The 25,000-nt window shown below is 46.7% G+C and overlaps 2 protein-coding genes across 3 annotated transcripts in view; both read left to right on the forward strand.

Annotated features, from left to right (window-relative positions):
* Window positions 1–2,476, forward strand: part of LOC135235192 (matrix remodeling-associated protein 8-like) — a 19,207-nt gene extending 16,731 nt beyond the window's left edge. Inside the window, exon 10 of one of the 2 annotated variants that reach the window (XM_064300465.1) lies at window positions 734–2,476. In XM_064300465.1, coding sequence (XP_064156535.1) covers window positions 734–762 — 29 coding nt within the window. In that variant the 3' untranslated portion in view covers window positions 763–2,476. The remainder of the gene's footprint in view (window positions 1–733) is intronic. The other variant, XM_064300466.1, reaches the window with a different exon arrangement.
* Window positions 2,477–5,356: 2,880 nt separating this feature from the next.
* Window positions 5,357–25,000, forward strand: part of LOC135235186 (segment polarity protein dishevelled homolog DVL-1-like) — a 45,087-nt gene continuing 25,443 nt past the window's right edge. Inside the window, exons 1-5 of the mRNA XM_064300454.1 lie at window positions 5,357–5,836; window positions 19,265–19,334; window positions 20,137–20,258; window positions 23,962–23,977; window positions 24,302–24,404. Of these exons, the coding sequence (XP_064156524.1) occupies window positions 5,667–5,836; window positions 19,265–19,334; window positions 20,137–20,258; window positions 23,962–23,977; window positions 24,302–24,404 (481 nt within the window). The 5' untranslated portion in view covers window positions 5,357–5,666. The remainder of the gene's footprint in view (window positions 5,837–19,264; window positions 19,335–20,136; window positions 20,259–23,961; window positions 23,978–24,301; window positions 24,405–25,000) is intronic.

Here is a 25,000-nt window from a genome sequence, read left to right on the forward strand (position 1 = left end):
CCGTTGCAGTGTGGGTGAGCTGCACATCACGCTGTCCCTACGATAGGTCTACTTATATCCTCGTTTTTATTGTTATTTTATTGTTTACTGTGCTGTCAGTGCGTTGTGTGTGCTTTAGCATACCAGTGTTTTACCATTTGAATAAAGCTAATTATGTTTTTTTAAGAAGAAGAGCAGACTTTCTGCCCTCCTGTATTTTTCTACTTCGTTCAGACAAAGCGAAGTGGAAAAACACGGCATCACAGTCCAAAAAGTCCCGTCGTGGAAAATCCAACCCCACCCACATAGGGAGATTATATAGATTGGTTGGCAGACCCAAATTTAAAGGGGCAGTTCCCCCAAAAATTAAATTAAGGTGTGTCCCCACTTTGCCAGAGTAGTATCTGTACATCCAGTTTTGTTGAAACGTGAGGAGTTTTCACCTTGTGGGTCCATCTTTGTCCCGCTTTAAAGCATCGCATTTTAGCAAAACTATCTGGATGGAAAGATACTGCTGGGTTGGTGGAAACATGGCTTAGTTTCATTTTTGGGTGAACTGCCCCTTTAAATTTTTAAAGAATATAATTACCTTGTGGTTTTTCTGATCTCTGTTCCCCTCTCCCCCCCCCTTCATCTCTATTGCTCTCTCTCTCGCTCTCTCTCTTCCTCTCTCTCTTCATCTCTCTCTCTTGCTCTCTCTCTTCCTCTCGCTCTCTCTCACTCTCTCTCTCTTTCCCTTTCTTCTCTCCATCAGCAGATATGGACAGAAAGACGTGGAAATGAGGCCTGCTGTGTCTCTGGCTGGCCCAGGGTAGATACAGGAGGAGGAAGAGAGAGGTACACAAAAAGAAAGGGATGAGAAAGGGGGAGGATGGGATGAATACGGGTAGAAGGGAGAGAAAAGAGGACTGTTATTCTTTGGTTTCGCTGTCTTATTGAGATTGTATCTGTTTTTTTTTTTTTTTTTTGGTTTTTTGTAAAAGGCAGCAGCCTCTGACCCTTTTCAATGCTGTTTGACTTTTTTTAACAGGGATAAACTACAGAACTCATTTTGTATAAAACGAATTTTCACCTAAGGGCTAAATCTGCCTACTTGTATATTTTTTGATAACGTATACATTTATGTCAATGTAACATTGTTTTTATAGCATAACAGTAGAAAGGCTCTTATAGTGTACTTTGGACAAATAATTGCCCTTGTGTTTTTATTATTATTATAATTGTTGTTGTTATTATATTATTATTATCATTATTATTATTGTAGTTACCTATTGCAACACAATAGTCCTTTCTTTCTGTGTATTCGTTTGGAGGTTTTTCTATGTAATTATTGACATTTTATCTTGTCTGGACCAAGATTTACTGGAAGAAGTAAAATTCCTGACTTAGCAAGAGTAGCCAGAGAGAATGAATTACACTCGTGAAACTGTCCTTCCTAATGTTATTGGCAAAGAGCACAGTCATTCTTTTTGTCTTTTTTTTTTTTTGTTCTTTTTTATATAAATTTCTGTTAAACTGCTGAATCTTTTTCCGATTTTTTGTTTTTTTATTATTATTATTTTGTTATTATTTAAGACGTGGACAGCTTGTGCCATTGTGCATACCTCTGCGTCTGAGGTAAAACAGCAGAGCATGGTGTTCACGGTCGTTCCATAAAGGATACTGCGTTCCTTCACTCCTGTGCTTAAACCCGTCCAAACTCTCCCAGAGGTGGAAGATCCAGGTCCAGGAAGTAAAAGTCCTCCTCAGTATTTTGTTCCAGTCACCTGTACTTGCTGATTAGCACAGTTCTTCTGTCAGGAGGGTGAACTCATTAGTGAAATCGGCTGGCTGAGTTCACGGGTGGAAGAAACATGTGGCGGGACTTTTACTCTCTGACCCTCGAACTTTGCACCTCCTGGGCAGTGGTCTTTGCCTTAAGAACATTGGCCCCGTCATGTGTAATCAAAGAGAACACATTAACTGTGCAGTCCTGTCTGATGGACCTCTTCAGGCAAGGCTCTAAAATAAACGCCCCCTCATTGCTGGAGGAGGACTTTGCAACTGCGAGGAAAACTTTTCATGAGGAAACATTTGAAATTACTCCCTGCACGAATGTAAAGTGCCTTGACTGAGAGAAACATGTTGTTTTTTTCTCTGTCTCTCCCTCTGCTGATGTACCCTGTTGTAGTGATGTAGGCGAGTGGAAGTCTGTCTCTTGCCACAATAGTTCCTCTTGTGTACGTTCAGCCTGCAAAGCCAAGGTGAAGCCCTGTTTCCCTAGGCTTTTGTGATTGGCCATCTCTGATTGTGTTGACCAATGAGAGGCTTGGTGGCAGTGACAGTTTCCCTTGCTGGGGAAAGGCATCCTGTTTAATGGTTGCTTGGACACTAACCGTAGTTCACCTGCATCCAATGTCAAAAGGTAACATGATCAGTAGGGGGCTATAAGATTTTTTTTAAGACTACAGAAGTTCATGAAATTGTATTTTAAAATAATAAATATTCTCATAAAACAGCTGGATCCCGGACTTTCTGTTTTTGTATTCGTAACTTATGACAACTTCAATGAGAACAGCGATTACATTCTTGTGCAAGCTGGGTATGCTCTCGAAAATCCAGTTTACCCTTGTTGGAAAAAACAGTTTCGGTTTTAGCCATGCATGTGAATGAATTCGCCCCATCTGGTGGACGATAGCGGGAATTGGCGCCTGCGCAGTGATGTTATGTCTTAACAAAAGAATTATTTTGACATGCTCTACTCACGCGATCCATTCTGTATGTCAGCTCGTGCCAGCCACGCGACCAGTATACTCCAGGCAGTCTACTTATTTCTTTTAATTTCACTGAAAATGTGTGAGTTTGTGTTGTACATAAAAAAACAAAGGTGAACTGTGGATTTCCCGGAGGGTTTTGGCATACTCACCTTGCAAGAATGTAATTACTGTTTTCAGTAATCGTGTTTGGGTGGATGGGCAAATTGTCCAAAATCGATTCGTTTTTTGTACCGCGTTAATACCACGCGCCAAATAAAAACGTTATTGAAGTATATTCTCTGATTTTTTTAAAAAAATGTTATTGTTGGGCTCTACTGGAATACTGCCTATTACAAATCCTTTCGTGCGTCTTCTTCTTTCGTAAAAGTTCACAGCGACGTCTGGTCCCTGGTCTGTCTTAAATCGCAACAGCAGGCGCGTATTTTCTCACTGTTAAAATACGTTCAGGAAGTGCCAAGTCTGGCCTAATTTCTTCGGAATGTGTGGCCACAATATCCAGACCCAAAAAGCTCGACCGAGAGTAACGCACGAAAGTAGGAGCCTGGTGTTGATGTTTTTTGTTGTTGTTATAACTATACATATATAGTTAAATGCAAAAATACTGTGACAGTGACATTTTTTTGTTGTGTTGGCTCTGCTACAGCACACTGGATTTGAAATGAAACTATGAATATGAAGTGAAAAATTCCCCATTTTAGGAGAGCAAAAGTAATGGGACAAATTAACTTAATCTTAAAGACAACACATTTGGTTACAAATCCTTTGCATTTGATGACTGCCTGAAGTCTGCTACCCATACACATGTTTCCTGGTGGTGCTCTACCAGGTCTGTACTGCAGCAATCTTCAGACCCTGTTTGTTTCTGGGGATTTTTGCCTTCAGCCAGTGAAACACGTGTTCAGTTGGATTTAGGAACTGTGATTGACTTGGCCAGTCATGAGCGTTCTACTTTTTGGCTCTGGTGTAGTCCCCTTGAAAAGGGTTTTTTCTTCACAATTGAATGTATTCTTCTGTTGTCCACTACAGTGGTCTTCCGGGTTGTTTGCTATTGCTGAATGTTTTGGTTGGTTTTGGTTCTGTCTCTGATCAATGTATTTGGATTTTTTAGCCCCAATTTTTCAGCATTGCCACTCATTTGGCTCTCATGTTGAGAAACAAAAGCAAAAACAATTTTTTTAAAATGTGTCACTGTCCCAATATTTTTGCATTTGTGCGTGGGCCGCGAGGAGTCGAAGCAGATGGAAGTTAGATCAATATTTGCGAGCCAACTTTTACGACTCGCTGTGGGAATAACGGTAGGGTTTCATCACCGGGAAGACAGTCCGAGACAGAAATAAACTGAGACTTCCACTGGTGTGTAATATATCATATTTCTGTGTCACATCCCTGGTCTTAAAATGTGGACCAGGAGAGAGTTGACATTCACAAAAGATTTGTGAAAGCAGCACGACATTAAAGGAGAAAAACGTGAGTACCTGTTGGGTGGACCCCTGGAACTGCTGAGACTACAATTTGCCCGCGGGTTGGACTGACACGGCGTTCGTCAACTTCTTAAAGGTGCACTATTTAAAACATATTTGTGAAAGTTCCAAACATTACCGTCCCTGCTGAATATTCCACCTTGAACCAGCCTCAGCTGGTCAAGCTGGTTTAAGCCGTGGTTTTGACGCTTCTAGCTGGTTTTAGTTGGTTGACCAGCTGACCAGCCTATAGTCCACTAGCCCATTATTTTGGCCACTAGCGTACTCTACCAGCTTTAACCAGATTTGACCAGCTGGAAGTGTCGCTTAAGCCAGTCTAGAATCCCCAGCTGGTCTTAGCTGGAATTTTCAGCGGGGGTATGGTTTATCAATCGAGCGAAAGGCTTGTCCACACTAATACACGTTCATTAAGTGCTGCGCGATGCAATGGTTTCTGATAGAAGACTGCCCTCTGCTGTCGAACGATGGTAATTGCACATTCCTGAACGGGAATACATTGAAGTGGCCGAATGGTTGTAACACATCTGCAGCGCTGAACAATTACCCATACATGTCAACCTATTTCGGTTTTGTTAACGTGGGCTACATATAATGTTCAAACATTATGAGAGGATTCTAGAAACATATTTCACATGTGTCAGTAACATTACACTTTATTTACTCTTAACCCAATTGTAGATCCAGTTGCTATAATGATTATTAATATTATATAACTATCATAATGGGCAAGTGGACATTTATGAAAGTCTTCCTACTTTCCCGTTAGCTGCTAGAGGTTGGTAAAGGTTGATCAGTGTGTAAAATCATCATAATCATAACATAATAATCAGACTGGTGTGATTTATAGCAACGTGGAAATCCATATGAATGACCAGTGGGTAGAGTTGATTATATAGATTGGGTAAAAATATAAGTATGCACTGAAGGGTATGAGACTAAATAAAATACAGGATTACTCTTGGAATATTCATATAGCCTACACACTACCAAAATGTAATTCGAGTATTAGTGCCAAACAGCAAGCAATGCATGTATACTCACTGTACTCCAAATTAAACTGACACATCGAATAGCCCCGTTGCACCGCTAGATGGCAGCACTGGCTTTGGAAATAGCTGGAAAACGAGCTGTGTTCCAAACTGTCTCGCAAGGATGTGAACCGTCCCTTCCTGTTTCACTGCGGGCTGTTCCACCGTGTGCACTGTCAGACATCGCAACCGAGACACCCCGAGTCTCGATGTTTCTCTGCTAGTGCTGCCAAAGACGGGGTTATTTATTTCTTTAGCGTGGAGTACAGGCTATAGATATAGTATATTTATTTGCCAATGCCGTCGACAGCCACCGTCATAATTTGCATTCGACAGGCTAGCTAGCTATGGTTTGCGTTGTACAGCCACTGGTCTTTTCCCTGCTCTGATCCAATGATTGTTTTATCGACATAACGTTACTCATGGCGGAAACTAAAATAATCTATCATATAGATGAGGAGGAAACTCCGTATTTAGTGAAATTGGCAGTTTCTCCAGAGAAAGTCACTTTAGCAGATTTCAAAAATGTCCTTAACAATCGTCCGGTCAACAACTACAAATTCTTCTTTAAATCTATGGACCAGGATTTTGGGTGAGTAACGTCAGTTCATTTCGTCAGTTTATTGATTTCTCCTGTTCTGTTGTTCTTTCTGTTGGCTAGTTCTTTGATTGCTTTCTTGTTGTACAGTCTTTGTGGGCTGGTTCCATGTTTTTTTCCCCCCTGTTTCCATCATAATTACTGAATAATGACAGCCCCCGACGTGTTACGGGCGTACCTCCCCCATAGTCGGTCAACAATAGTTGTTTTAAAGGCTGATTGGCACTTTTTTTGATTTTGTGTGTTTTCATTTCACTGGGCCGGTTGTCGAATTAACACTGCAGTCTGTGGTCTCGGCACGCCAGGCGCTGAAACGATTTTAGTGGTGTGAAAATTGGTCAGCTTATACGTCAGCGAGAATGACAGTTCTTAAGTTAAAAAGGGCACGGCAATATTGGATCTCACTTTGTACTTAAACATGTAGCGATTCGTTTTTAGCTAGTTTGTCATTGTGTATTTTACAGTTCGCTTCAGTGCTTTATACTCTTTAGTTGTTGCGTTTGTGTTTCGAGTACCATGACAGCCACCGAGCCAGTGGTGTGCCTTGGTTCTGAAGTTTGCAATGCATGCATAACATATACGGCTACAGCAGCTGCATATTTTTATGGTTTTCTTAACTGATTTGCACAGCTTCTCCGTGATTGATTATGTAGAAAGGCTAAATCTAATCACCGAGGGAGCTACAATCTGCCGTGGGGTCTAGCCTATATAATACTAGGACCACTGTTTATCTTTTGCTTTAAGCAATTTAGAAAAATTCTAGCTATGCTTTGTCACAGTGTAGTTCCCTTACCTTAACGCTTGATAGGCATGGGTTAATGTGTGCCCACTTCGTGTTGTTGAATCAATTTAATATTTTTTAATAAAAGAAAGCCTGACATTCCTTTTATTATTGCGTGTCATTATCCTCCACGTTTCGCTGTTTTCTGGGCGAACGTGTTTACAGACACCCTGTAACTGGTAGGCTACTTCGTCCCTGTTCAGAAGTGTGTTTTGTTGTGAGAACGCGTTGCTTGTGAGGCAGTGCAGGCGCGTTTATCTTTTCACGGCTTAAATATCATTTACCCAAAGGCGGCTAGTTTGATTTCTATAAAAGTGTTTGTGGGTTTGGTAAAGGTTCATCTGTATGTGCTGAGCGTAGCACGTACCATTCGACTTGTGGCCACGAGGCTAGTGTGTGTTTTTAAATGTGAAGTGTCGTTCCTTTCCTTTTTAAAAAGCGGTTGCGATAACAAAGCTTGCGATAGCACAGGTCTGTGCGATTGAAGTTGCAGTGCGGTAGGTTTGGAAAAGCCTGCGCCAGGCCGCACAATTCGCTGCAACGCCCGGAGTGTTAACATGGCTGCCCGGGAGACGAGCACTCCCCGAACGGAGGCGAGAACCGGGGACTGACGGCCTGCCGGGACTAGTGACAGCTCTGGCACGCGCTGGAAAGGCCTTATTCAACCTTTCACTTCACTAATCCGGGGATCGATATGAACAACGCGAAATTTGGGAGAGCGAATGCGCCGAAAGCTACGCGCACTTTGTGGTTAAAAAAAAAAAGACACATGAAAGTAGCCTTGTCATTTATTATAAATGCATTCTGGGAAAGTATATGAATAATGCATTTAACCGTGTCACTGGTAGCAACAATTAAGCCTGTTGGTGAAGTTGCTCTCCCACTCTCGGGATTTGCATAAGACTGTATTTCACACTAAAGCTGGAATGTGGAATGCTTGTTTTTCCGTTGGTTTGTGTGAACTGTTGGACTATAATCAGGAAATTGTAAACAAGTGGAATATTAGGTATTTACATTAACGTTATCCAAAATGTAGCCTTTTAAATCTAAATTATGATTGGCTAAGTTAGTGATATTTGTGTAGGCTCTTAGGGGACTGGAGGTTTTTAATTCTGGACTATTTAATGTCTTCATGGTGGTATGTCGTTCTATGGCTAGGCATATTTCACGGGATAGAGAACGTTTAATCTCTTATTGATCTAGTATATCATTTCATTACAGGCATTTAGCAGACACTTTCATTTTCATTTCATTTTTCTATGGAATAAGGGCCTCGTTTATGGAAGTAATTAAGGGACAGTTTAGTTGTAAATTATTTTCAAACGATAAAGCAATTTGGTTTGCCTTCATGCTTTGCTGACACATCATTTTAGTCTCTGAAAGTTCCTGGATTGCGCTGTTGTGTGTCCTGCTCTGCTCGACTTTATTGAACAGAAATGGGGCACAGGGCCTCCCTGTCTGACAGGTCGCTGAAAGTGTATGATTTTTATTTTATTTTTTCTTGGGTGCTTTAACGTTTACTTTAATATACTTTCAGTTTTGGCAAGAAAAATGTCCCCAGACTGGTTTAGGGAACTTATGGCGAGACAAGCTATCTGATTGGCAGCTCTTTTCCCCCCTGTGACATTGCCCCACCCACATTCAAATGACATGTCAGCCCTGAATAGCCCCGAGTTCAAAGGTCACCTCCTGGGAGGGTGGGGTCGGGATTCAGCGCGTGCGTCCCGGGGTTTTCTATGTAACGAACCCCGCGTAGCAGGGCTTCAGCTTCCCAGACGCAGGTTTAGTACAGCCAGGCTGTAAGAGGCGTGTGAGGAGTTCGTTCTCCAAGCTTGGGCTGCGTTCAGCGCTGCTGGGTGAAGTTCCTGGGCCTGGGGCAAAGTTATATTATATCTTGGGCCCGGGACAGTAATATTTACCACAGTAATACCCCCCCCCCCCAGGACCTGGGACAGTAATATTTACCACAAGCTCTGCCTCCCCCCTGCCCCTAGGGCCCAGGACAGTGTATTTGTTTGCCCCAGTAACGGTGGCCCAGGCTACATTAGATTGCCCTCCGATAAGAAGATGATCTGAAACGCGTCAGAGATGACTCCAGCGCCTGTCAGGCTCTTATTGGCTGAGCTCGAGCCCTTTTCAGTTTGTGAAGCAGTATTTCTCGCGAGTTTGCGGCGCGTCTTTGAGGTCATAATGTAACGCTCGCCGCTGGAAAAGTGTAAATACAGCTTCAGAAGGTCTGCAGGAACATTTGAATTCCGGATCTGAAGATGTGTCAGTCTGCCTTTTTAACGAGGGGGAGGGTCATTTTAACAGGGGGGCGGGGGAGGAGACGGTGTTTGCCCATTTCCCCGAGCAAGCCCTCGGTGTTTTCCCTCTGGCGTCACTGTCCTGCTATTGGCCACCGGGCCTGCGGCACTTACTGCTCGACCAATCGGCTGTCGGCTGGTCTCCACGGTCTACAGTGTCCGTGATGGCGCAGGTGCGCAGGTGCTGGACCTTCTGAGGAACTGCTGTCAGAATTTAAAACTCTACTGACCCACCTGCTTGGTTGCTATGAAACCAGCAGCCAATGGGGACTCTTGTGCCAGTCACTGTCACCCACCGATGTCGCTTACGGGCCAGCTTTACGCTCAGAGGTGAAGCATGGGCTGGATGATAAGAGCATGTGACAGTACAGAATCACCAGACCGGACAGGCCACAGCACCGAGCCAGAAACGCAGTGAAGGGAAGCAGCCCCAGGTTAAAAGGTGATTTATACACGGCTGAAGTGGTGTATGAGTAAAAAAGAAAGGAAGAAAAGTAAAACTGAGACAAGTGGCGGATTGGAAGTCAGTGGGACTGAATGAGGAGCCGATATTAGTCATGGTACGGAGTGTGTGATTGGCTAAGGTTCCGTGTGAGCTGAGTAACTAGGTAACTAGCCAGTAAATACAACAGGAACATGCGGGTAAGATCTGTGCTCCACGATCAGGACTGGTGAGACGAGGGGGGGGGCAGCAGGTGGCGCATAAACAAGAATACACCTGCTCCTGTGGCTGGACCTCTGCCCATGTGACTCAGGAGCAAGCAGCAGCGCAGTGTCTAATGTGTGAGAGCAGCGTGTAGGAGTAGAGTAGCAGTGTGTAGAGTATGAGCACATGGTCACACACAGGGGGGGGGTGGGTGGGTGTGTGTGTGTGTGTGTGTGTGTGTGTGTGTGTGTTAGTCACAAATGACCACTCCTGAAAGCACACGGAGAGGCCCTTTGGGGGGTGGGTGTGGGGGTGGGGGGGGCAGGGTGTGGGGGGGTTGGGTAATGGAGCCTTCAGGCAGGATTTGAAGTGGCAGTAAAATGGCTTAAAATAATGGCCTGAATGCTTTGCTGTCATAACAGGACACAAAGAAAAGAAAAAACAACCCCCCCCCATCCACCCCCCCCCAGAAAAGCGTAAAACAAAATTGGCACCAGCTTAATAGAACTCAGCAGCATCTCGTCCGTTGCTACTCTTTACTTTCTGCTGATTTTATTTCGCTTTATTTTGTAAGTTCATTTTTTAAACTTACTCAAGGGTTAAGGATTTATTGTAAGAAGGGTAGGTCAAATAAGCTAAGGCTTCTTCCTACACCTTTCCGATCATTTTAATATTGTTTCTTTTTTTTTAATACACCTTTTGGAAAAATGACTTATTATTTACTGATATCTATGTACACTCATCTTTGTAAAGAAAATGTTAATGACCGAAATAATATAATCTATCTATCCATCTACCTCGGGGAGCTGAAGAAAGGAACTCTGGGTAATGCTGGCTTACTCCTGCTTTGCCTCCCTCTCATGCTGGTGAGCTGGTGCTGCCCTGAACCGGCTGTGCAGAGTTTTCATTCAGGTGCTGCACCTATAAATGAGAGGTTGCCAGTTCAACTCCAGTCAGGTGGGGCATTGCCACTGTGTCAGTAAATGTGGTGCCCAAACCTGCGTAGCCTCAGTAAGATGGACCCCGTTTAAAAACAAGAAACCCTCAAATTGGATAAATTTCAAATGTCCGGCAGTTATATTCAAATTAAAGTAAACAAAATGCTGAAGTGGCCAATTTCAGCTTCTCCTGAGAGACAGGCTGTGGTGAAGTCAGTGATTTGAACCCAAAATGAAAAATGAAACCTTCCCAAAACGCTCTTCCTGCGATACCGTATTTACTGCACACCCATGCTAACACTCGGAAGGCTCCGATGTTTTACTCATTACCACTGAGCCTGATGCTGCTGGGCATAGAACTTCAGTGGAAACAATTGTTCAAGAAGTCTTTATCAACTTCATCGCACGATTGCAGTGAATGAAGTTTATATGATTGTATGTTTGAAATTAGGTTTGATAGCGCTTGATCGAGCCATTCGTATCAGTGTCAGTTATTCAGTTGCTGAAGAACATGCCTGAGGAGAGAGTGACACATTCACCCCTGATTACAAACACCTGCTGCCTGCTGGCTGATTTCCATTACTGATTACTTTGAAATGACAGTGGATCCAGGATATGAGAAGTGATTATGGGACACGACCCCACGCTGCCTTCACCCCCCATTTTACCACTTTTCCCCTTGCCTTGTGTGGCCCTGAGTTGAGTGCCTGCACTCCCAACCCCCCCCCCCCCCCCGCCCCAGCCCCCCCCCCCCCCCTCCAGCCCCAGCCCCCCCTCCAGACCCAGCCCCAGTCCCATTGGCCTTTGACAGGCATTATGTTCAAAACAAACAAACGTCCACTAATCCCTCCATCCACTCACTCCCATACACCACACCACGCCACACAACTCACTCCATACACACTCACCACCACTACTCCATACACACCCCACACTCCCATACACACATACACTCACACACACACACTCCCATACACACACTCTCACACACACTCCCATACACACACACACACACACACAAACTCCCATACACACACACTCCCATACACACACACACACACAGTCCCATACACACACACACACACACACACACACGTACACACACACACACACACGGTGCTGTGGCGTTGCATCATGGCCGCTGAGTGAAGCGCTAATCCTGAGAAAGCTGCTAATGCCCGAGTTCAGCCCTCTGGCTTCTGAGGAGATGAGTGGCAAGCCTGATAGCATCTACAGCATGTCAGCGTCAGGAGTGTGTGTGTGTATGTGTGTGTATGGGACTGTGTGTGAGTGTATGTGTGTATGGGAGTGTGTGTGTGTGGGAGTTTGTGTGTGTGTGTGTGTATGGGACTGTGTGTGAGTGTATGTGTGTATGGGAGTGTGTGTGTGTGGGAGTTTGTGTGTGTGTGTGTGTGTATGGGTGTGTATGGGACTGTGTGTGAGTGTATGTGTGTATGGGAGTGTGTGTGTGCATGTGTGCGTGTGTGTGAGAGAGTGCCTGTGTGTGTGTGTGTGAGAGTGCGTGCGTGCGTGTGTGTGTGGATGAGGGAGTGTGTGTGTGCTTGTGTACGTGTGTGTGCTCATGCATGTGTGTTTATGTATGTATGTGTGTATATATGTGTGTTTGCATCTGTCTGTCTGCCTGTGTGTCTGTCTGTATGTCTGTCAGGCTTCAGTTACTTATCCTAGATCACTGGTAATCCAGTGTGCGCTCAGTGTGAATTTAAGTGTATGTGAACATTTGAAGAATTAAAATTTTTCTGTGTGTGTGGGAGGGAGAGAGTGAGAGAGATTATGTTAGAGGTAACTTAAAACTTTTCTGCATAACTTTTAATGTTCAGTGTAATTGGTCATTAAATGTAAATGTTTATTAACACATGATGTTATTTAACACTGAAAGGTTTTTTTATTATGCAACGTACTCATCTGGCCTGGCTGGCATATGTCCTCAGAAGTATTCATCCGCTGCAGAACTGTCCTGTAAACATCAGAGCCCTTCTTCTGTCCTAGGAATCGCTAAAATCTAGAGAAAATCATGAGGTGTCAGAAGGGAATGGGAACGATCTTTGATATTTCCTCAAATTTATGCTTTATCTGGAGTGTTTACACCCTGAAATGGTGTGTGTTATGACTCTGGGTGAAATTTTCCTCAGCGCAGTAAACTCCAGTCTCATCTCTGTCAGAGTGCTCCCGACCAGCCATAACTGACAGCGCCAACTATCTCAGATACTGAAACTGTTTCATAGAAAAATAGGACCCGTCATTATTTAGTGTACTTTTATTCCATAATGGTTTTGCTTATTAATTTTACATAACTTCCGTAAAATTATACTTTCATCTGTTAAGTTTTCTTTCCTAATAAACTAATAGAACTGTGTTGTCCTGACAGTTTGCTGCAGGATACTGTCATATTTTTGTTCTCTAATTAAGGCCTTTCAGTATGTTATTATAAAAAGTTTAAATAATTTAACACTTTATAATTAATAATTTGAAGTCTGTTTTCAGATCTCTCTCCCCAAATTCAACTGGCTCTCAGGGCTTTAACAGAAACTTTGCTGTTGTGTGCGTGTGCGTGTGTGTGTGTCTCTGTGTGTGCGTGCGTGTGTGCATGTTTCTGTCTCTGTGCGTGCATGCGTGTGTGTGCGTGCGTGCGTGTGTGCAGGTGTGTGTGCGTGTTTGTGTTTATTTGTGTGTGCATCCGTGTGCAGGTGTGTTTGTGTGTGTGTAAGTGTATTTGTGTGACTGCATGTTTGTGTGTGTGTGTTTATTTGTGTGCGCGTGTGTGTATTCAAAGCATGTGCCTGCTGTCCCAGTCATCTCCGACAGTCTGTCTGCCGCGTATCAGACATATCCCAGGTACTTTTTTGGGGTATTTTTAGCCGTCCTCTCCTATCAGTGTCAAAGCTCTGAAATCGCTTCCCGACAGCCGTTAATCTGTCTACATTCTGCCGGTTAGTGCAGTCGCTGCTAGCCCGGGCCATAACGCAGGAACGCGGGGCTTTCCGGAAGCTCTGCCAAGCCTGGCACCTGCAGCGAGCAGCGCGCGCGAGAGAATCCGACGAAATCAGGCGAGGATAAACGGCACGAGGACGGTTATGTTACCGCGCGCTGGGAAATTCCCCCCTCGGGACCGCATTAGCGCTGCGTCTCGGTCTGGACACATCGCGACACAATACTCCGTTCGATGAAGTACGAATGTTTAATCGGTCTGGTGCGCATCGATGTTAATACGGATTTTCTCGTGGTTTTAAACTTTTAACGAGTAGGCTGATGCCTTTTAATATGGACATTAAAACAGCCCTCTAGTCTTCAGTTACATGTAATGTTATCAGGAAATACGAGTATCTACGTGCTCATTTAATTAACCCACATGCTCAGTAAATTCAATGCCAGTCTGGCTGTTGCTATATGTGTCTTATCTGCATATGGTAACCATGCGTGGCAGTCTTATAATGTTGTGCATTTGTATGTAGGTGTATGTACACACCACGTATGGATGTCATATATAGCCTGTACATAAATACATGTATGCATTTATCGTGTATATAAATACTGTATTTATCCTGTATATAAATACTGCTCAAGCATTTAGCAGACACGCTTATCCTGAGTGGCTGGCACAGTTTCGCATAGCATCCCTTTATACAGCTGGATATGTACTGAAGCAATTCAGGCTACCTTGAGTGAACTAAGCAGGTACCTTTGCCCAGGGTGTGTAATGACCTATGACCTTTAGGCTGCGAGCCCAGTTCTCTAATCATTACACTACACTGCCACCCCAGTGTTACGTACTTCTCATCGATATAATGCAGTTTGAAGCATTCTGTCGTTTAACGGAGTCTGTAGATTTCCCGCATTCCAGTGTGGGTTCATGGAGGACTGCAGCACTGCACACACACACACACACACATACACACACACACACACACACACACACACACATACACTCACACACACACACATGCACACACACGCACGGACACACACACACACATATGCACTCACACACACACGCTCACACACACACACACACACACACTACACACACACACTCACACACACACACATACACTCACACACACGCACACACACGCGCACACACACTCACACACACGCACACACACTGAGAAACATTCCTGGCCTTCTGTCCCACTGCGGAGTGTGAGGTGTGAGTCAGCTCTGTGCTATGTGCGTTTGGATAGACGCGGTGCAGCGCTTCCACAGCGCTAACACAGGGAGCCGGAGCGCTAACACAGCGCTAACACAGGGAGCCCGAGCGCTAACACAGCGCTAACACAGGGAGCCGGAGGCTACACAGAGCCGGAGCGCCACCAGCTGCTAACACGGGAGGCGGAGCGCTAACACAGCGCTACACATCCTCAACACAGGGGCGAGAACTAACATAGCCTCGGATCCCGAGCGCAATTATACAGCGCTAACACAGGGAGCCGGAGCGCTAACACAGCGCTAACACAGGGAGCCGGAGCGCTAACACAGCGCTAACATAGGGAGCCGGAGCGCTAACACAGGGAGCCGGAGCGCTAACACAGCGCTAACACAGGGAGCCGGAGCGCTAACACAGCGCTAACACAGGGAGCCGGAGCGCTAACACAGCACTAACACAGCGCTAACACAGGGAGCCGGAGCGCTAACACAGCGCTAACACAGCGCTAACACAGGGAGCCCGAGCGCTAATCCTCTGAGTGCCCTCGGCTTGTTCTCGCTCTTAAACGGGCGTGCGAGTGACAGGAATGTACACCTGTCCGTGCCCGACTTCCTCTCACCTCGTTGCGTAAGAATAATTATTTTAGAATCTGGATCGCGTCGTGTGAGGAATTTATGAAAAGGTCATTAAAATAATTATGAACGTGAGTGAGTTCGAGAGATCAGGTTTGCAATGCCAGCCGCTTTTTTTTTTGTTATCCTTAAATTGTTTGGAATGATGAGCAAACATAACAACGCCTCATTAGATGCTGTTAGTTTAGAGAAGAATCTGTTGGGAAAGGATGAGTCTTTAAAAAAAATACATTAAAAAAAAAATTGGCATGGCTTACTAATCTTGAAAAAATAAATGAGAAACAGTTGTGGGATGATTACGGAATAAAGATGCTATGTCTCCCCCGTCTCCCCCGTCTCCCCTGTCCGTAGTTCAGCTCTCTAATTCCCATGAACATGCAAATTATAGCGTTTCACACGCCAACAGAACACATCTGCAGCGCTGTGCGTACAGTACAGACAACTGCTGATCGTCTCTCTGCTGCGACACACACATGCACATACACGTGCGTGCACACACAACACACGCGCACGCACACCCAACACACATATTCCCACACACACACACACACACACACACACGCACACACACAACCACATACCCACTCACACACACACACACACACACACTATACCACACTCACCACTCTCCACACACACACACAACACACTATCCACACCCATGTTCACACACCCAATACCTACACACACACTACACTCTCACTGACAGCATACACTACACCCACATCCTTACACACTATCATGCACACACTACACACACACACACACTCTCACTCTCATGCACACTCACTTACTCTCTCACACACACACTCACACTCATGCACACTCACTCACTCTCTCTCACACACACACACACACACACACTCACACATAAGCATTATTGCAGACTGATGCACTCCATGTGAACTCATCCACACACACTGGCTTGTCAGGGCTGCTTGGGGAATGTGGTTCTGTATATCAGCTGAGTATTAGTTTACCATCAGATATTTCTTCAGGGGACCACAAATACCAGGCATGCTGTTCCAGCCATTTTGTGTTTTACAGTGAATAGCTCTTTTCCCCTTACTTGAGCCTGTTTGTTAGCCCTTTCTCTGTGGTTTGGGAATAGCTGGTGTTTTATATAAATTTCTTATTTATTTGGAAGCGTGTAATAATGACGCCAGGAAGGGTCAGTGATTTGAGCTCTCTCTGTATTGGAGGGGTGTCCTATCTAACCCTCAAACGGGTTGGTGTTGTTGCAGGTTTAAGCAATTCTAAGCCCAGGACCGTATAAATATAATACAATAAATATTAGAGCTAATTACATAATTGAGGTCAGAAGCAGGAAGTCCAGAAACGCCCCTCACTGCCCACCTCTTCTGTAGGCCTGGTGCACTGCAGGTCCACACGCTGTGCAGCTGCAGTTCTTCAGTTTTCGCTCAAGATTTAAAAAAAATGAGTTTTCTGACACTTTCTGCGGTTCGTTCCCCGGGGAACGTGGCCTTTGTGACCTCATAATGGCCCGTCAGCTGTTCCGCTCTGAGCTGTCGCAGAGCTGCAGTGTGTCGACTGTGACTCAGGATACTCACTGCCATGGAATATTATACTAATACACTATTTATTCCTGGTATAAGCGGCAGTAAACCTTAATTCAGTGTAAATTAAATGTAAATTACATTTCACATAAGTACTATGTCAGAGGTAGATGTTGTTATCTCTGCTTGGCTAATAAGATCACTACAATCTGATAAGACTATAGGTTTAGGGAAATGTTAGAAATTGTCCTTTGTGTATTCAGTTGTATAATTGTAAATGTTTACACTTTACAGTAGGGTTATTGGCCTACTGTTGCAACGTTTTAAATCATGCTCCTTGCCAGTTCTGTGCTTGGCATATGCTGTTGTTGCAGTGATGCAGCAGGTGAAATCATTGCTAAGATGACAGGTTACCTGTGTTCACCTGAAATGATTCATTTGGCCGCTGGTGATCGCTGGGTTCTGTGAGCTGCACTGGCAGCTGAACCGGGGGTCCTTTCACACAGAAACAGAACTTCTCACAGTCGTGATCACACCAAGCTGGGAATGAGGCAGCCATGCAGTGCGTACGTATGTGTGAATGTACACATCCTGAAAACTGCCACGGCCTGTTTGGCTGAGTTGGCGAACTCGCGGGTGTGCGGTCGTCCAAAATCGGAGGCTTCCCGCGCGAATCGCAGCCAGCCTTCTGGCAGTTAATGTTTATTTTATTTTATTTTATTTTTTCTTGCGCAGAACTTGTTGCGTTAGCAGCCGCGCTGTGGCGCTGTGGGAAAGAGGTGGAGAGAGAGAGTGGATCTGCAGGAGGGCGTTTTTTCTCGCGATGATGGCGTCCGTCGCGAGCGCGTACTCGCCGCCTGCCGTCCGCCGTGCGGAACAGGCCCCGTCCGCGCTTCCTGCTCAGAACCGGTTCTGCGACGGGATTCGCTGGCGAAAGCGAGGCGAGCGAATCCCGGGAACCGGGGCTGGAGTTCCTGCGCCCGCGGTTTCTGACGCTCGGGTGTCACGTTAGCGTACGTTGGTTAGCGTCCGCATGCTAGCCCGACGAGCTGTGGGTGTGTGAAGGCGCTCTCGGCTCACTGCTGCCCCCTGCCAGGTGCCTGGCGGTATTGCAGGTGACCTCTTTGTGCACCCTGGCCTGCAGGGTTTGCAGGGTGACCCCCCGCCCCCTCATCCCCTCCCCCCTCCCCCACCCCCCAACCGCAGCAGGTGTGACAGCCGTGACCTACGACTCAGGAGGTCAGGGGTTACAGGGGCGTATTTACTACCAGGGATTTACTGTGGAAGAGACACTCACGCACACGCACACACTCACGCACACGCACACGCACACACACACACACACACTCACGCACACACACACACACACTCACACACACACGCACACACACACATACACACACACACTTACGCACACACACACATACACAGACACACTCATGCACACGCACACACACACGCACGCACGCACAGACACACTCACGCACACACACACACACACATTAACACACACACACACACACACACACACACACTCACGCACACACACACGCACGCACACACACAGACACATTAACACACGCACACACACACACACACACACAGACAGACACACACACAGACATGAATTACCAGCACAAATTATACATATATATATATACAAACACACACACACAAATTAGAGGCACAAATTACACACAATTACGTACATATACACACACATGTACGAATTACAGGCACAAATTACAGACATATATGCACACACACACATACCCACGCTGCACCTGCAGGTTGCACATGCAGGGCCTGGACTGTAATGCGCAGCTCTGCGCAGCTCTGCGCAGCTTTGCTCTGCAAGGCCATGCGGCTGCACGGCTGCTTTTGCGGTTGCGGAATCTGTGGAAAATTCCGCCCTGCAAGCGTGACTCATTTTAGGAACGTCTTGGCCCTGCGAGTAGAGTGGAAGCAAGAAGGCATTCCTGGGCTCTCATTCCTGTGTGTGTATGTGTGTGTGTGCGTGTGTGTGCGTGTGTGTGTGTGTGTGTGTCCCTGTGTGTGTGTGTGTCGTGTTGTGTGCGTGTGTGTGCGTGTGTGTGCGTGGTGTGTCGTGTGCGTGTGTGTGTGTGTGTCCCTGTGTGTGTGTGTGTGTGTGTGTGTGTGTGTCCCTGTGTGTGTGTGTGTGTGTGTGTGGTGTGTGTGTGTCCCTGTGTGTGTGTGGTGTTGTGTGTGGTGTCCCTGTGTGTGTGTGTGTCGTGTGTGTGTGTGTGTGTGTTGTGTGTGCGTGTGTGTGTGTGTGTGTGTGTGTGTGGGTTGTGTGTGTGTGTGCGTGTGTGTGTGTGTGTGTGTGCGTGTGTGTGTGTCTGTTTCTCTCTGTGTCTCTCACACACTCTACCTCTCTCACACACACTCAGTCTGTCTCTCTCCCTCCCTCCCACAGGGTTGTCAAAGAGGAGATCTCTGACGATAACACCAAGCTGCCCTGCTTCAACGGAAGAGTGGTGTCATGGGTAAGTGTTGTAAACGACGCCCCCGCCCATTCTATGACCCCGCCCACTCTATGGCCCCTCCCATTCTATGACCCCGCCCATTCACTGTCCCCTCCCATTCTATGACCCCGCCCATTCACTGTCCCCTCCCATTCTATGACCCCGCCCATTCTCCGGCTCCTCTCGCTATACTTGCTGATTATAATGGGCTTTCTGTGCCATCTTAGTGATGTCACACTTCTGTATTTCAAAAATATTGTGATGTCTCGGTGATGTCACACTTCTGTATTTCAAAAATATTGTGATGTCTCGGTGATGTCACACTTCTGTATTTCAGAAACATTGTGATGTCTCGATGATGTCACACTTCTGTATTTCAGAAACATTGTGATGTCTCTGTGATGTCACACGTATATTGGATACTGTTGTTCTCTGCTTTTGAAAGCTGCTCTGGGTAACAGTGTCTACACAGTGAAAGTGATGTAATATAAGACTGGTGATAAGGGCTGGACTTGACAGACATTTTAAAATTTCAGGCTGTGTAATTACAGTAACAAGTCCAGCACCTCCCATTCCAGTGACGCTCTCGCTGTGGAGCAGAGCTCGGTGCTGTGAAGGGGGGTGTCTCCTCGCGGAGTCTTTGGCATGTTTCCACATCACTCACGGCCCTGCTGTCCTTTATTTTAGCCTTTTCTGCAGTGACGAGAAGCAGGTCTCTGGTGCATTGTGGGAGATGCAGTCCAGGTGCAGTCACTGTAGGCCTCTGTAGCATTGCCTAAAGTCTGTCTGTCTGTCTGTCTGTCTGTCGGTCTGCCCCCCTCAGCTGGTCCTGGCGGAGAGCTCGCACTCAGACGGGGGCTCCCAGTGCACAGAGAGTCACCCGGAGCTGCCCCCTCCCCTGGAGAGAACGGGGGGCATCGGAGACTCCAGACCCCCCTCCTTCCAGTGAGTGAAACCACACACACACACACACACTTACATACACACTCTCACACACACATGCACTCACTCATGCACACACACACACACTCACACGCACACATGCACTCATGCACACACGCACTCATGCACACACACACACACACACACACACACACACACACACACACACACACACGCACGCACACGCACACACACACACACACACACACACACACACACACACACACACACACACACACACGCACCAATTGCAGTTACAGGCACGCCCGTTCCCACGTGGCCAAGCATAGCAGGGCTGAGAAAGAGTCAGCACACTCACACAGTAACCAGGGCAACCAGCCCCGCCCCTGCTCGGTCCCCCCCCCCCCGGACAGAGTCCTAATAATGCATGTGCCCCACCCCCTGGTTCAGAAATCGAGTTAACATGAATGTTTCCTGGGAGACACATGAGGGACTGAGGTGTGAGAGAGGGTGAGGCTCGGAATGAGCTGCGTTGCGTCCAAACTCCAAACTCTGGCTGCACGTTCCACTGTGAAGGGATGCAGGACAATAATAAACTAGCGCTTGATCGGTGTGGCTAAATTAGCGCTTGGTATCGTCGGTTAAGAGCGGTGTGGCTAAATTAGCGCTTGGTGTCGGTTAAGAGCGGTGTGGCTAAATTAGCGCTTGGTGTTGTCGGTTAAGAGCAGTGTGGCTAAATTAGCGCTTGGTGTCGGTTGAGAGCTGTGTGGCTAAATTAGCGCTTGGTGTCATTGGTTAAGAGCGGTGTGGCTAAATTAGCGCTTGGTATCGTCGGTTAAGAGCGGTGTGGCTAAATTAGCGCTTGGTGTCGGTTAAGAGCGGTGTGGCTAAATTAGCGCTTGGTGTCGGTTAAGAGCGGTGTGGCTAAATTAGCGCTTGGTGTTGTCGGTTAAGAGCGGTGTGGCTAAATTAGCACTTGGTGTTGTCGGTTAAGAGCGGTGTGGCTAAATTAGCCTTGGTGTTAGAGCGGTGGCTAATTAGTTGTTCGAAGAGCGGTGTGGCTAAATTAGCGCTTGGTATCGTCGGTTAAGAGCGTGTGGCTAAATTAGCGCTTGGTATCGTCGGTTAAGAGAGGTGTGGCTAAATTAGCGCTTGGTATCGTCGGTTAAGAGAGGTGTGGCTAAATTAGCGCTTGGTATCGTCGGTTAAGAGAGGTGTGTGACCTAAATTAGCGCTTGGTAGTCGGTTAAGAGGGTGTGGCTAAATTAGCGCTTGGTTCGTCGGTTAGAGCGGTGTGGCTAAATTAGCGCTTGGTGTCGGTTAAGAGCGGTGTGGCTAAATTAGCGCTTGGTGTTGTCGGTTAAGAGCGGTGTGGCTAATTTAGCGCTTGGTGTCGGTTAAGAGCGGTGTGGCTAAATTAGCGCTTGGTGTCGGTTAAGAGCGGTGTGGCTAAATTAGCGCTTGGTGTCGGTTGAGAGCGGTGTGGCTAATTTAGCGTCGGTTAAGAGTGGCGTGGCGGTACGCTGTCCTCGCGCTCGGTTGCGCTGTTACCCAACGGCAGATGTTTAACCCCGTCATCACCGAGGCCGGAAGATCTGCGTTCCCGTCACATAGCCTGGAAGGTTACTGAGCAACTTTTAGAATGAAATGCCCCCTGGGGACCCAAAATGCCCCTGGGGAACAGAAATGCCCCTGGGTATCAGAGCCCCGGCAGCCGGTGAGCTACTGCCGGGCTATTTTCAGAACAGGCCGATCTGTCAAGCCACAATGTCGTTTTATTGACTCTCTGACACCCGGACCCTTTGAAGGCCGCTGTCGGTTGCTTCTGGCTGTCAATCTGTCAGCGCCTCTGATGGCTGAGCCTCTCTCGGTCCTGCTTGTGTCTACCGCCATCTTGTGGAAGCATTTGGAAACACAGGCTTCCCTATGCGCACAAATACACATGCACACAGGCGCGTGCGCGCACACACACTACGTACCGCTTGCTCTCTCCTCAGTGTTTATTTTACAATTGCCGTCCTGACAGATGTACCAGTGGTCTGTGCAGTTATTCACGATGGTTCTTTCCCTCACCCTAAGTCTGCGCGTTTCCTTTACAAAAGCCGCCGTTAATGAATCAGTGATTGTCTCAAACCCAATCTCCGTTTCTCTATTTGGTGGACTGGGATAGTGGTGCCAATTTGATGAAGGATTTCAATTTCTTTGGCTGATCCAGATAAACAGATATTTAAATTGCCCCTCTCCATTTCATCAGGCAGCCAGCAGGGGTCAGCATCAGCGCGTAATCGTCCGCAAATATCGCTTTAATACGAGGGAGGTGGCGTATCATCGTGTATTTCAACAGGAGTCAAAACAATAATAATAATAATACATAAACCTTTTACGCAAATTCACAGCAGTGGCACGTGATTTGAAAACGAATTCCTTGTTTAGCACTGAATTATGTACACATGTTTATGTGTAGGTATATTTATGTCGTTTCGGTTACATTCAACAAGTCAGTGAACTGCTGGAGTTTTCTTCGACAGTTTCGTCTCATCGTCTTGCGTTTATTTTGGAGAAGAACAACAGAGCTGCATTATTGGATGCAATTACACGATTATTTCACCAGGGGGAGGTGTATGCACATAATTCAGTAAGGAGTGCTGGCAAATCTTTGCAGCTTTCATACAGAACCAAAGCTTCATGAAAATTGCTAAGAATTTGACGAAGTTTACACCAAATGTACCACACCAACGGCAAACACGGTAAATAATTTTAATAATCATAAATTACTAACATGCTTTATAAAGCTCTGTTTCATTCATTATTAGCAGGGAAACAGCTTTTCAAGTGGGGGAAAAAAAAAACGTGACCAGGTCAAAAGCTAGTATATGGGCTGGATCTAACACACGTGATCTGGCCAACCAATCAGTGTAATTTCAGCAGTCACTCAGTCAGTCACAGACATTTGCGTTTGTAGGGCTGGCCCCGCCGTTGCGGTCCAGACGAAAAAAAACAATTTGTGAGAGTGTTTTTAGAAAGGCGAGTGTCTGAATGCGTTCTCACAGAAGGGCAATCCTGCAGGCTTAGGAGAGGCACGCAGAGGGCCGCTCGCTCTGCCGCGTGGCTGGTGCTGGTGCTGGTGCCCGCCTCATTAAATTAAGCAACGAGACAGAACCTGCGGCAGGGAGATGGGTGAGGATTCATGGTGTGTGTGTGTGTGTGTGTGTGTGTGTGTGTGTGAGGGAGGGCGAGAGGTAATGTGTGTGGTTTCTTATGAATATTTCCTATTCTGTATGTGTAAGAGAGTGAGAATCAGAGAGATAATTTTGTAGTTTTTGTGTTTATATATTTGCTGTTTGGTGTGTGTATATAGTGTGTGTGTATGTGTGTGCATACAGTGTGCATGTGTGAGACAGAGCAGGCAGGTATAGTGTTTTTCTCACCAGCTTCAAGTTTCCTGCACTGTTGCCTGGGGGGGGGGGGGTGTAACACTTCTAGTAAATGAACGCCCTCCAGCACATCTGTGTGTGTTCCTAAACCCCCCCTCCTGCCCCCCCCCCCCCCCACTCTCCACACACTCACACACACGCACGCACACACACACACGCGCACTCCCAGACACATGCACATGCGCACACACACCCCTGTACTTTACTGGTGTCTGTGTGAACAATTCTGTCCGTCTTTGTCAGGGTAGAAAAAGAATCGTTTATTAAGGTTTAAGGTCTGGGTTGTTAAAATAACTGCATCGCTGTCAGAGTCTGTCTGCTGTGCTGGTAGAGGGGTAAAAAAAGGGGCTTAAAGTGGCAGAATTAATCTGCAGCTGTGTGTGGGGGGGGGGGGGGTGTGTAAACGCCCTGTCAGAGGGAGGGGTGGGGGGGTGGGGGGGAGGTGTGAACACCATTATAACTTCACATGCTTTACTTTTAGCTTCTTCTTCCACAGTGTTCTCATGTGAGCTAAATTTGTTGGATGGTGACAGCATCACTAAAGGTGTGTGTGTGTCTGTGTGTGTGTGTCTGTGCGCGGTGCTGTGTGTGTGGTGTGTTGTGTTGTGTGTCTGTGTGTGTGTGTGTTTCGTGTTCCATGCGTGTGGGCAGTCCGAGATCGGCGCTGACACAGAGACGGGCAGCGAATCTTTGCTCAGCCACCGGAGAGAGAGAGAACGAGAGCGAGCGAGGAGGAGGGGAAGAGAGACAGAGTGTGAGTAACACCGAGAGAGTGAGAGTAACACTGACAGAGTTACAGAGGGCTGCAGTGTCCGCAGGTTTAACTCCAGTCCTGGAGGGCCGCAGCGTCTGCAGGTTTAACTCCAGTCCTGGAGGGCCGCAGTGTCTGCAGGTTTAACTCCAGTCCTGGAGGATCCACAGCGTCTGCAGGTTTAACTCCAGTCCTGGAGGATCCACAGTGTCTGCAGGTTTAACTCCAGTCCTGGAGGGCAGCAGTGTCTGCAGGTTTAACTCCAGTCCTGGGGGCGCGTGGTCTGCAGGTTTAACTCCAGTCCTGGAGGGCCGCAGCGTCTGCAGGTTTAACTCCAGTCCTGGAGGGCCGCAGTGTCTGCGGGTTTAACTCCAGTCCTGGAGGATCCACAGTGTCTGCGGTTTAACTCCAGCCTGGAGGGCCGCAGGTCTGCAGGTTAACTCAGTTGGAGGGCAGGGTCTGCAGGTTTAACTCGAGTCTCCATGCAGGTTCTCCAGCTCCCGTGGTCTGCTTTAAAAGCCTGGGGGCAGGTTGCATGACACTGTGAGGGAGGGGTTCTGTTATATTAAACGTGAGTTCAGGTATTCCTGTGGTATGAT

The sequence above is a fragment of the Anguilla rostrata genome, chromosome 11 (assembly GCF_018555375.3).
Source record: "Anguilla rostrata isolate EN2019 chromosome 11, ASM1855537v3, whole genome shotgun sequence".
Lineage (NCBI taxonomy): Eukaryota > Metazoa > Chordata > Actinopteri > Anguilliformes > Anguillidae > Anguilla > Anguilla rostrata.